Source organism: Triticum dicoccoides, chromosome 6A (assembly GCF_002162155.2).
Source record: "Triticum dicoccoides isolate Atlit2015 ecotype Zavitan chromosome 6A, WEW_v2.0, whole genome shotgun sequence".
NCBI lineage: Eukaryota > Viridiplantae > Streptophyta > Magnoliopsida > Poales > Poaceae > Triticum > Triticum dicoccoides.
Genome location: NC_041390.1, coordinates 628942017 through 628954900, shown reverse-complemented (window position 1 = coordinate 628954900; position 12884 = coordinate 628942017). Strand labels below are relative to the sequence as shown.

Genomic DNA, 12884 nt, shown 5'->3' with positions numbered 1-12884 from the left:
GAAGGACATGCGAATAATTCCCTTTGGGCTGTTGAAGAAACATGTATCATATCTAAGCTAGCATAGGTGCTCTCGATCTAGCAAGGACAACTATACTCAGTTACAAAGGAATGGGTTGTGGACGAAACAAGCATAATAAATTTTCTAAAAGATTGAACAAGGGTATAGTGGCCGTCTTTCAAATTCTCAAGGACCTAGAGTCATAAGAGGATTAAGATAGGCTACTTAAGGAATGAGAAACTAATCATCATGCCCCGCATTGTACTTCTTCGTATTGAGAAGAGCCTCATCCTTTCATCTTTAGGGCTGACCTTACAAGTGACGCATCATCTTGTCCTTCTGCCTAAAAAAGACAAATTATTATATTGGAAATATAAGTAAAACCAAAACGGGCAACACATCATTATCACATTGTACCTCTATCTTATTAAATCCAATGGCGTTAACGAAATCTTGCATGTCTCCGAACTGCTCTGGCGAAGTCTCACGAAGTTGAATGATGTAATCAGCTCTCTTTTTTCCAATGCATTGCACATGCACTACCTCGTAACACTAGCTTGGGTGGGTAAAAAATGGCTTTTTAGGTAAAAAATAATAAGAACAGACCATTATGCCTAGCATTTTCTCCCTGACTGCATTCCGAAGGAAAGACAATAACTGCTTATCAACGGGAATCTTGATCCCTGGCTGGTCTGCAGCTTGATCAACCTTGAGGTGTACCGCAGGTGTCGTTGTTTCTGGTACGCAGCTTGGTTCTGATAACGGACGAGAAAGAACAAGCTTGATTTCGTTGACAATTTCTCTTAGATTTTTACTTATGTTTCGAACTTGTGCAACAGTGACATCTTCCGTAAACTAAACATGCATTATTTATATTAAACTTTTTTACTTTTCGTAACTTAGTTATTTAACAATAAATTATACTTTATTTTCTTATTAATATATCTTATAAGTAGATAATTTCTTTTATTTTCTTGCTGTTTCTCAAAATACTAGACAACTATTTCTAAAATAATGATAAACACTATCCAATATGTGAACATAGAGGTTCTCACAAATACAAAGGATGGCAATGATTTATCATTACAAATGCTCCTTTTGTGTTAAATTATAGAGTGAAGACATTAAAAAAAAATCTTTTCCTAACTCTTAGAAATTCAAAACACCACATTCTTCGATCAATTAAGTTATGCCGTTGAATATATTTTGATATTTATTTATGTACTGACATCCAAATATATAAATTTCTAGGTAGAATATTGTACCAAGATTTTGAGGGATCGGACAATCAAATATATAAATTTTTCCCTAAATATAAGAAAATATAACTCACCATATCCACTACAAATTCAGTTGCGACACTTAATATAATATTTTAAAAAATGCAGTGGCATCCAAATACCTAAATATCTTGGTAGAATATTCTATAGCTACCCTGACCGAGGACCCACTAGAATAAATGCATTTTACTCCGATTAATTTTGAAGTAGAAGCCAAGAACACTAGAGTTGCTGCTTGCTGCTTCTGCTCACCCGGTACATCATCTCAAATTTGAGCAGTATTTTTATGCACATATACTTACATCTCTTTCTATGAAGCCAATAACATACAGTATTTATCCTGTACTGCATGTTTACACAACATGTAGCTTTATCCCCTGTTTGGCTGGTGTTGTGAACTGTGCGTGTTTGCACTGTGTGCATCTTCAGTATGTCTTCAGTTTTTAATGATCGAAGAAATCCTTCCTTAACAAAAGTAACTTTGTCTAACATGCTTCACAAGCTATGACTTTGTAATGTCACACTTGTCTTGAAACTTAGTACAGTGACTAAAATTTAACTTGTTCAATGGATAAACGACTAAAAGTACATCTTTAATTGTAGCAATTGGTCTTGTAAGCACCTGGTCCTGTACAACTTATGATAATTTGCCTTCCTTTTTTGACCTTCTTACTTAATTTAGTCATATATTCTCTCTTGCTTATTTCCTCAAGCAAGTTCTTCGGCAAGCTGAAAATGCCACCATTTCCCTCAAAAAAAGATGAACAAAAGATCCTTAAGCAATAAAGTCACCATTTCCCTTGAAAAAGAAAAATGATTCAGCTGTTACGCTAGATTCCTAGGCAGAACTCTTCATAATTAAGCCCTCCGCATTTTTTCGGTGGTCAGGATGTTGTTTTATATGCTTACAGTTCATTGCAGTTTACTATACAATTGCAAAATGTCAGTATTAAAATTTGATGTCACCGATGATTTGCAGTACAGCTCTCCGTATGCTTCAGTAGCGGATGATGATTTTCGGTGTCCTGGATAAGTGATGTTTGAAGTTGGATCAGAGACACTCTCTGTTCGTGAATGGGCTGCATGATGATGATGATGATCCTGGTCTTGCGCATCCAAATCTCTGCACCATGTCTTCGAATCTCCACCTGGACACAAAGACATCTGTTATAAAGTTCCGATTTATTTAGTTGTATAAGCAATAATTGTACTGGTTTTAATTGGAGGTTTGAGCTAGCCCTATGTTTCTTGTTTATCATGGTAACAATGAGTTGTATGTAACACCTGAGCAGCTGAGGTGTTGTATGTCATTGGAAAACTTTTCGTGAAATATCCCCGTCACACTTATGTCGTGAATTATCCTCTCTTGATCATCCAAGCTGCTGGTCAAAAGCATGTGGCGTCTTTTTCTATGGTATCAGTAATATTTCGTGGGTTCTACATTTTCAGTGGTGAGAGAATCTACACCTGGACGCCTCAAACTCTCTCAAACGCTCGGACGGACGGCTCAGTCATTGACCGGTCAAAAAAAAAAACCCGACTCAGACGGATGCCCGCCCGGCACCCCTTATATCTAGCCCAAATATGGGGCGGATATGGGGTGGCCAAACATGACCGGGCGCGGCCGCCAAGTCAGACTCGGCCCACGCTAGCCCACCCTACCTCTATATAGTTGTCCTCATCCGCTCGCCGGACCAAACTCTTGCCACTCCACTCCACTTTCCTCCAGTCCACTCCACCACTCAAGCTGAATTTTTTATTAATAGTAATTAATAATCACGGAATTAGGAAACAAGGAAAGGATAATTCCTAATTTGAGAAATAGGAAGAACACTAGGCATTACAGTGTCCACACGCAGACGCTAGTATAAGCGACGTCCAGATCGGGACCCTAGCATCGATCACGGCCACCGTTAGGTTGGGCCCCATCCGCAATCCAGCAGCTTTGGCCCATTATCGCCTTGGCCACTTATCCATGGCCGCCGCCGCCCTCGACCTCTCGTCCCCGCGAGCACATATCCATGGCCGCCGCCTCCGCCCTCCACCTCTGATCCCCGCGACCACCTATCCACGGCCGCCTCCGCCCGCCACCTCATCTCTTGCCAAACTCCTCAAGGCCGCCTCCATGTAATCCCCTCGTCCACCTCCTCACTGTCGAAGTAGGTTGCGCCACCACGGCGAGATTGGCGGAGTTGACGGCCCTTCTCTCTTCTCTCGACCGCGGTCACCACATCTGTTCCGTTCCTCGTCCCTGCATTCCTCGCAGCCTCAATCGTTACCCGCCGGAGCACAGGACGGTAGGTACTGTTATTTTCCCCTCAAATTGTATGTTCTTCCTGATCTCCAATTGAATAGCACACTACAGTAGATGCTAGCAGATATCTATGTATTGCATGGTATTTGTCTCTTCTTCTGATTAATAGATTGGTATTGATACTGCGCCAAAAAAAATGTCTATTCCTGAATTTTCATGAGTGTAAGTGTGCAACCTGGTACTTGTATGTAGTTGACAGTTTAGATTGGTATTGCAACCAATTTTTGTTGGTATTGCATACAACCTCCACATGCAACTGTCATCAATACACTCTGCTACAAGTTTAGATTGACTGCTTGTGCTATACTTCACTTCCAGGTTCATGTTTATGTGAAATTCACCAATCACAATTTTTAGGTGCTCTTTTGAATCAAAAATTTGCTGCTCTGACAATAGGCTTTGAAAGTGCTTCTTGCATCCAAAAAAACTTTCATTTGCTGTCATCTCTGTTAGTATAGATATGTCACCAAAGGCTCTCACACCATTCTGTCCACATGTACGCATGAATGGAAATGCATTAACATGATGCATAACTCTTGGTTCTGGATCTTCGTCTGAACTCTGGGTAGGTGCGGCACCAGAATCATGCTCATCGTCATCATCATGTCCCATAGAATCCTCCTCTGGCTCTGTATCCTCCTGATCATATGGGTCATTGGCAGTACTTGTTGGAAAATCATTTGTCACAGTACCATGAGTATAAGATGGAGCATGTGCCATGTCAAAGTCAGGACCACGTGAACTAGAATTTGGAAAACCACTGATAGATGTTTGATGCAATGACGAGTGCACTGCACTTGCATACCTTTGTGATTGACTTTCAATTATTGGTATGTTGCTTCCACCGCTGACTTGGATCAACATGTTTTGATTTGGCGTGATGTTAACATATAACTCTATCACTTGCCACGTTGTCCGGAACTTGGTCTTCTCAAAAATCATGTTCCATCCTCTTTCCTCATATATTGGAATTAACTGAAAATAATGTGGTCCAGGAGCTCCAATATCAAAGCGAGCTTGGATATTCAGGTTTGTTTGAGCACTGACATTAACATGTCCAAGTCCTCGACATGTCTCACTCTTGATATCTTCAAAAGTAGTATTCTCGGACACTGGAAATGTTAATTTGGGAGGAATGGTATAATCCACACCCATAGATCCATGTTGCACTTCACCATCCACGTAAACCAGAACGATTAACATGTTCTTATATGCACCTACAAACATGAACATGCAACAAGTAAATATCAAAATTTCAAATTGATCTACCATAGACTCATGACTGAAATTTTGGTTTCTCACAAACCAGCCAATTAAGGACCATAATTCAGGAATAACAATCCAATCATATATAGTGTCTACTTGTAAACCATTGTATCAATTGCATAGAAGATTAAGACAAAGGAGATTCGATAGAACAGTACAACAACTAACATGAACCAAGCACAAAATCAATTGGAGAATCCTAATGGCGAGCGACTGATGAGACCATGTAGCTCTTGTGATGATCGGCGTTGCCGACTGCCAGAGATTGCTTACCGTATGGTGAGGTCTAGGAGCGAAGACTGCATCCGTACTCCTGTGATGATCGGCGTTGCTGGCTGCCAGAGATTGCTTACCGTATGGCGAGATCCAGGAGCGAAGACTGCATTCGTCCTACGGTTTTAAACCTCACGTAACTTCTGTCTGTCATTAGGAAAGACTCGGTTTAGTCGGATCTCGTGGCTAGGCGAAGCACTTGACTGGACACAGTTACTAATAGCGTCCAAACTTGGACGCTGTCCTCGATAGCATCCAGGTCTGGACGCCATTGTAGTTAGCGTCCTTCCTATTTTTAAAATTTCCATCTGCCTGTCACTAGTTTCCAAATTACTGGGTTATTAATTACTACTAATAAACAATCCGGCCACTCAAGCTCATGTCCGACAATCTCCTACCTTCTCCAACATGGCGGATAGCCGATCCGAGTCCTATACCTCTAGATCCATTGATCCGCTGCTCTCGGGAGGAGGAGATGACTGTCCGCCTTGCGCTCTGCAGCTCCCGAAAGGAGGCCGCCCGACGGCAACGCTCTTACTCCTTCCGTCGGGAATGCATTGCGTCCGCCCAAATGGCGCATGGATCCGGTGCGATTGTGTCACCGGAGGCAGTGCGGTCTGTTTTGCGTCGGAACGGTTTGGTGGATGCGCAACCGCTTCGTTGGTGCGCAGAAGTGGAAGTGAATGGATGGGTGTCGTCCGACGCAAGTATGGTGCGGCGTGCCCGCCGTGCGAGGCGGTGGGCACGGGAGGCAATGGCAGCTCTCACGGCGGTGTACGTTGGCGAGGCGGAGTTGCATTCTCCAGTGCCCCGTATGGTGCACGGCCAGCCCGGGCACTACTATCCCGTCGTGGTGGACGTCACCGGCTCCGGACTCTGACAAGAAAGAGTAGGGTATGGGAGACGGCAGTGCATCGAGTCCCATGAGCCGGTATTTGTTCCATCGTCACCGGCTCCGTTTAGATTAGGTTTCACGTTACATGTAATAGTATGGATTTGAGATTTCTTAATAGTATCCGGTTGTGTAAGAGATCATTTGACACATGACCAGTCACTATCCGCGAACACGTCGGTGTTTGAGGTGTCGGATTTGTTGTATCTGGTTGTAGATGCTCTGAATGGATGCATGCTGGAGTAGTTGGGTCTTGATGGTCGTGGCAATCGCAATCTTGAGAATTTTGTCCATTCTCTTTTAGTCTTTTGGCCCATGCCTGGCTTCCACTCCTTTTCTGCACAATGACAATGGGATGCACACGACTGGCACTCGGATACCAGCCACAACTCGCGTACGCGTGGTCGGGAAGACGAGCCAAGTCAAGTGCAGCGTCAGCTACGCGTGTGGCTGGCCAGCACACACGCACACACGCACACACGCGCACGCGCGCGCGCGCGCACACACACACACACACACCACGCATAGATAACTTCCATCCTCTCCTTGCGGCCCTGCAGTTTGTGTACGCGTTTTGGTGGAGGATTACCACAGACCGGCCGGATCCCTCCACCCCACTCTCCTCGCGCTAATCCTCGTCTATCCGTGGGTGTCCGAGCTTCACCCCTACTCCTCGATCGCCGGGCGACGTGCCGGGGTTACGACGCGGGCAGCCATCGTCTCTTCCGCTGCAGATCGAATCCCGCCAGGTACGGCATACATGGGCTTACTTGGATTAGCCACTCATCTTTTCAGGGTGTAGGTGTAGGCATGGGCTTACTTGAATTTTCCCACCAGGTACGGCGGCTTCGACGCAGAATTATTGACAGATCAAGCTCGATCTCTGCAAGCAGGGAGGACGCGGTTCCGGTGAGCGCGGCGACGGGTCCGGCTGCAACCCCACTGCTAACCGAGTTGCAACTAGTGAAGAAATTATAGATCCCGCTAGGCCAGGTACACCCCAGCTCCCTCATATGCCTCTTTTTTTAGAAAAGGAGGATCACCCCCGGCCTCTGCATCTGATCGATGCATGCAGCCATTTTATTAATTATTCTCAGAGACCTTACAAAGCATTACATCAGTATAAGCCTGGAACCACCATCCTGGCGACACCTGTTGCTACTTCTATCCCCTTGATGCAGGGGTGCCGAATGTCCGAGCCTAATACCAAACAGACATTGCACCAAAACCTAACATTTAAAGCCGGATGCCCCATCCCAGCCACATACCGGGAATGGGTCACACACCGGTCCGGCGCACTCACCGAGGCTACCGCCACCGTCATCCACATAACCATCTCCAGAGTAGGCACCGACACAAAGACCTTGCTAGGTCAACTGTCAACGCCACCATGGCGCCAGACAGCGCCACCGCCTTGCAGAGAGGAAAGATACAATGGCGATGGAAAGCAAGAGCTACGACGAGGAGGGTACCACCGCTGCCACCACCTGCACCCCAACAGCACCCACCGACCACCAAGCTCCCTAAACGGCGCCTTCAAGAAGGATACGACGCCGATGGCGCCGCCGCCGCCCAACAAAGTTGGGGCTTTCGCCCGGGAGAACTAGGAGAAGGGGGAGTGGGGGGATCAGACATGTCAGACGCCTCCAAGAAGGGACACGGCGCCCTCAGGCGTCGCCGTCGACGCAGCCGACCATGGTCGGCCATGGCTTTCACCCGGATTGGATTCCGCACCACTAGCACCACCAGCGCCGGTGTCCCATGGAACACGGGCAGGCCGGATGCGGGAGAACACGCCGTACAGGGGGAAGGGGCGCCAGATCTGGCACCGTCGCCCTCGTCCTCCGAGATTCCGCCGCCCGCGCGGCCAAGAACGCCGGAACCAAACGCCCGCACCACCGCCCGCCGCTAAGCCGGTGGTGCCTCACCAGAGGGGCCGCCGCCCCAGATCCGAAGCCCCCCGCGGAAGCAGAGCAGCAGCTGGCCCCACCGCCACCTTCCTTGGCGGCGCCCCGGACTTGCCCGGAGACCGCCTCTGGCGGCGGCGAGGAAAGGTGGGGGTGGAGGAGGGCTGGGCGCGCCTAGGGTTGGCGGCGGCGAGCAAGCGCGCACATTGTGATCATATGCCTCTTCCAAAAGAAAAAACCTCCCTCGTGTATATGCTTGCTCCCACTAGTGCCTCGGGTGAGTGGCTTAGCTATGACTAATCCATCCTCTTTTTAGGGTCTAGACTTGGCGCAAACTTTCCTGTTCGATCACTGGCCGTGCATTCGAGCTCTGAGGTCATGGAGGCGGCTCTCGTGACTCTGGCGACGGGGGTCCTCAAACCTGTCCTGGTGAAGCTGGCCACCCTGCTCGGCAACGAGTACAAGCGTTTTAAGGGTGTGCGCAAGGAGATCAGGTCTCTCGCTCATGAGCTCGCCGCCATGGAAGCTTTTCTCCTCAAGATGTCGGAGGAGGAGGATCCTGATCTGCAGGATAAAGTCTGGATGAATGAGGTGCGGGAGCTGTCCTATGACCTGGAGGATGCCATCGATGACTTCATGCAAAGTGTTGGTGACAAAGACGAAAAGCCAGATGGCTTCATTGACAAGATCAAGAGCTCGCTAGGGAAGTTGGGGAAGATGAAAGCTCGCCACCAAATCGGCAAGGAGATCCAGGATCTGAAGAAACAGATCATTGAGGTGGGTGATAGGAACGCAAGGTACAAGGGTCGTGAGACCTTCTCCAATACCAAAAATGCGACCGTTGACCCTAGAGCTCTTGCTGTATTTGAGCATGCATCGAAGCTTGTTGGAATTGATGAACCCAAGGCTGAGTTGATCAAGTTGTTAACTGACGAGGATGGAGTTGCATCAACACAAGAACAAGTGAGGATGGTCTCCATTGTTGGATCAAGTTGTTAACTGACGAGGATGGAGTTGCATCAACACAAGAACACGGAAATTTCTCTTTCTCCTTCTTTTGCTTGTACGCTTCATTTTAACACATCATACTAACTAATACTACTAAAAAATCATGTGCAGGTATTTTATAAGGTTGTCATAATCGTGATTATCTTATACGATTCTACGACTTTACGATCCAAACTAACCCCTATGATTCTACGATTTTAGTTCTTAGAATCTACGTTTCTACGATCCTGATAGTGAAGATTCTACGATTTGCGATCCTACCATTGAGGCTCCGATCTGATTCAAAATCGCGATTTTGACAAGCTTGTTTTATAGTGATTGACGACATATGGGACGTTAAAACATGGGATGTTATTAAGTACGCATTCCCCATCACCAGATGCAATGGTGTAATAATCACCACTACTCGGCAGAGTGATGTTGCATATGCGTGTCATTCATCAATCGGTGGCCATATTTATAATATAAGGCCTCTTAATATGGAGCACTCAAGGCAACTATTCCATAGAAGATTATTCAGCTCTGAAGAAGATTGCCCTTCATCGCTCGTGAAAGTTTCTAATCAAATCTTGGGAAAATGTGATGGGTTGCCTTTAGCAATCATTGCTATAGCTAGTTTGTTGGCTAACACAGGAAGATCAGAGCATCTATGGAACCAAGTGAAAGATTCAATTGGTCGTGCACTTGAAAGGAATCATAATGTCGAAGTAATGATAAAGATATTGTCACTTAGTTACTTTGATCTTCCTCCTCATCTAAAAACATGTCTCTTGTATCTCAGTATATTTCCAGAAGATTCTATTATTGAGAAGAAAACACTAATATCAAGATGGATTGCTGAAGGATTCATTCACAAAGAAGGTATATATACTGCATATGAGGTAGGAGTGAGGTTTTTTAATGAGCTCATCAATAGGAGTTTGATCCAACCTGTGAAGAAAGGCGGTTATATGGGGAAGAGTTGTCGAGTTCACGATATAATTCTTGATTTCATAGTATCCAAGTCCATTGAAGAGAACTTTGTTACTTTTGTTGGTGTCCCCAGTTTAACTACCATGACACAAGGCAAAGTCCGCCGTATCTCCATGCAAGTTGAAGGGAAAGGGGATTCTATTTTGCCAATGAGCCTGATATTGTCTCATGTCCGATCATTTAATGTCTTTGTGAATACGGTGAATATCCATTCGATGATGGACTTCAAACATTTGCGTGTCGTGGACTTTGGACGAAACAGTCTTTTGGAAAACTACCATCTTGCAAATGTAGGGAGGCTGATTCACCTAAGGTACCTCAGCATTTACAGGACAGCAGTAAGCGAGCTCCCGGAACAAATCGGACACCTACAATGCTTAGAGATGTTGGACATGAGGTATACAAAGATGTCCGAGTTGCCAGCAAGTATTGCCAATCTCGGCAAACTGGCACACTTACTTCTTGACTCACATACTAACACAGTTGTTAAGTTTCCAGATGGAATAGCTAAGATGCAAGCAAGGAAGTCATATAACTTTCTGCAAGGGCTTGGTGACTTTGGATCATGTTGACGCCTGCAAGCAGTCATATAACTTTCTGCAAGGGCTTGGTGAGCTAAAGAATCTAAGGAAGCTGTGCATTAATTATCGGGGTGTTGCCCATGAAGACAAGGAAGTTATTGCTTCTTCTCTCGGAAAACTATGCACACAAAACCTTTGTTCTCTAACTATGTGGGGGAATGATGATGACGACTTCTTGTTGAATACATGGTGCACTTCTCCGCCGCTTAACCTCCGAAAACTTGTCATATCGTGTTGTATATTCCCAAAGGTTCCGCATTGGGTAGGATCACTCGTCAACCTACAGAAGTTACGCTTGGATATGGGGAGAGGAATCTGGCATGAAGATATCTGTATTCTTGGAGCCTTACCCGCTCTGCTCACTCTAAGTCTAGGAGGAAGGGAAAAACAGCCTTCTTGTGAAGATGGAAGGTTGGCAGTTAGTGGTGAAGCTGGGTTCCGATGCCTGAGGAAATTTAAATACTGGAGGCGGGGAGATTGGATGGATCTTATGTTTACGGCAAAATGTATGCCCAAGCTAGAAAAACTGAAGATTATGTTTTACCGCCATGCTGAAGATGAGGCTCCCATCTGTCCTGCTTTTGATTTCGGGATCGAAAACCTCTCCAGCCTCACTACTTTAAAATGTAGCCTAGGTTATAGTCCTATGGCAACGAAAATTATTGACGCTGTAAAGGCTTCTCTGGACAGAGTAGTCAGCGCACATCCCAACCACCTTACTCTAATCTTCCGTTATCAGCTGTCTAAAGATCTTCAGTCATCCTCCGAATCTACTTGAGTAGAGTCAAGACCATGCGTACGTGCTTAATTCTTCTCATGATTAATTATTTATACAACTAGTACAAACGCACTGACAACCTCTCTTAATGCCGTTGCCCCTGTATTTTCAGGTTTGTCGGACACACGGTATATACCATCATTGCTACATGCGGTCTCAGGACTAATCACCGCACTACTGACGAGTGCGCTCAGGTTCTTCTCAAGCCCTGCAGGTACATACACAACTCTGTATTTAACCTGATTTATTATTGTTTCTTTTACATTGGCCGCAGTGTCCCTAGATAGATAGCTGCTCTTTCAGAAAGTATGTGAGCTCTGCATATATTGAATTTGAATTTACCCTGCCAAGAGTTATTTTAAGTTTGGCTATTAGTTATACCGCCATTGCCTCTCTGCTTTACTACTTTTTTAAGAAGCCTCTCTGCTTTACGTGCGCTGTTCTCCAGCAAGCCAGGCAGAGGTGTCACTGTTGTAGTTTCTTGAACAAAGCACTTACAATTACGCTCTTATAGCTTTCTCAAGGATATTTGGATTGGACACTGTTATATATGCTTAAGGTCTTAATTACACACTTGCTATATGATATGGTTGTTGATTTTTTTTAACTTTACCGATTGATCATTTGCAGTGCTTCATGAAGATGATTATTTCTGTCCTCCGTGTTCTGGCTGATGTGTTTGGATGCTCTCTTTCACTGAAGATGAAGATGATGCTGATGGTGTTAGGCATCGAAATTGCTGAAACCTGAAGATGATGCTGTGGTCATGTGCAGGTGAAGTCTCAAAAGATTTGGGGTGGTGCTTGTAAGAATTCGTGCTTACACTGTTGTTTCAGTTGACAGCATACAGTCAAGTCGAACCATGACCTCGGCTGCTCTTGCTTCCTTATCCAGACGTTGGCTGCGTGTGGCACGGCATGTCTTTCTTGTTTTTTCCTTATTCTCCTTTTTGTGTTTCCGGCTTTCCGCTGCTGCCGCCCTCCGTTTTTTGTTCAAACCAATAATGGAATAAATCTTGTATGTAAGTACCCCGATCTTATGTGTCTATTTATACAACTTTCACTAAGACAGCTAGCCTGTTGCAACCTCTGGCGTGACACCTCTGTTATCCCACTAAAATAGGCAACCGGCCTATCATCTGGGTAGTCTGGAGGCTGGGGGATATTCTCCTTTTTGAAAAAAAGAAAAATAATCTGGCTAGTCTCGAGGGAGAGAAACAGTTGGGTCTTCCCTAGCTTGGCACTGAGAATATGGAAGTGATTCACACTATCACTAAGTATCTCTACACCAATGATGTTATGGTGGATCCATCTCATATTATTCCTCGTGTGAACCGCTTGTAAATGATGACTTATGCAAGCTTTGCTTGTATCAAGAAATTAGTGATGCTCTCTTCCAGATTGCACCTCTTAAAGCTCTCGGTCCGGATGGCTTTCCTGCAAGGGTCTTTCAGCAGAACTGGGGACTGCTCAAAGAGGATATTGTTTCTGTTGTCGATTTTTTTTGTCACTCGTATCATATCGGATGGGGTGAATGATGGGTCAATAGCTCCTATGCGACACATTTCATGTGAATTAGAAGGAGTGCGACGTAGTTGCCATAGATAGCTCCTA

The 12884-nt window shown here is 45.4% G+C and overlaps 1 protein-coding gene across 11 annotated transcripts; it reads left to right on the top strand.

Moving 5' to 3' along the window:
* Nucleotides 1-3217: 3217 nt before the first annotated feature.
* On the top strand, nucleotides 3218-12358 carry LOC119318691 (disease resistance protein Pik-2-like). Of its 11 annotated transcripts, none has more exons than XR_005154209.1 (6): nucleotides 3218-3577; nucleotides 6586-6774; nucleotides 6863-7018; nucleotides 9722-11289; nucleotides 11384-11485; nucleotides 11902-12358. XR_005154209.1 is itself a non-coding variant. In XM_037593275.1 (4 exons), the coding sequence occupies exons 1-2, from the start codon at nucleotides 9420-9422 to the stop codon at nucleotides 10421-10423; spliced, it is 903 nt and encodes a 300-aa protein (XP_037449172.1). In that variant the 5' UTR covers nucleotides 8932-9419; the 3' UTR covers nucleotides 10424-11289; nucleotides 11384-11485; nucleotides 11902-12358. The 11 variants fall into 11 exon arrangements, 3 of the variants coding, with proteins under 3 accessions (XP_037449173.1, XP_037449172.1, XP_037449170.1); XR_005154210.1 differs by having other exon boundaries at nucleotides 3218-3581; XR_005154211.1 differs by lacking the exon at nucleotides 3218-3577 and having other exon boundaries at nucleotides 3588-6774; nucleotides 9722-9801; nucleotides 9986-11289.
* The last annotated feature ends 526 nt before the right edge of the window (nucleotides 12359-12884 follow it).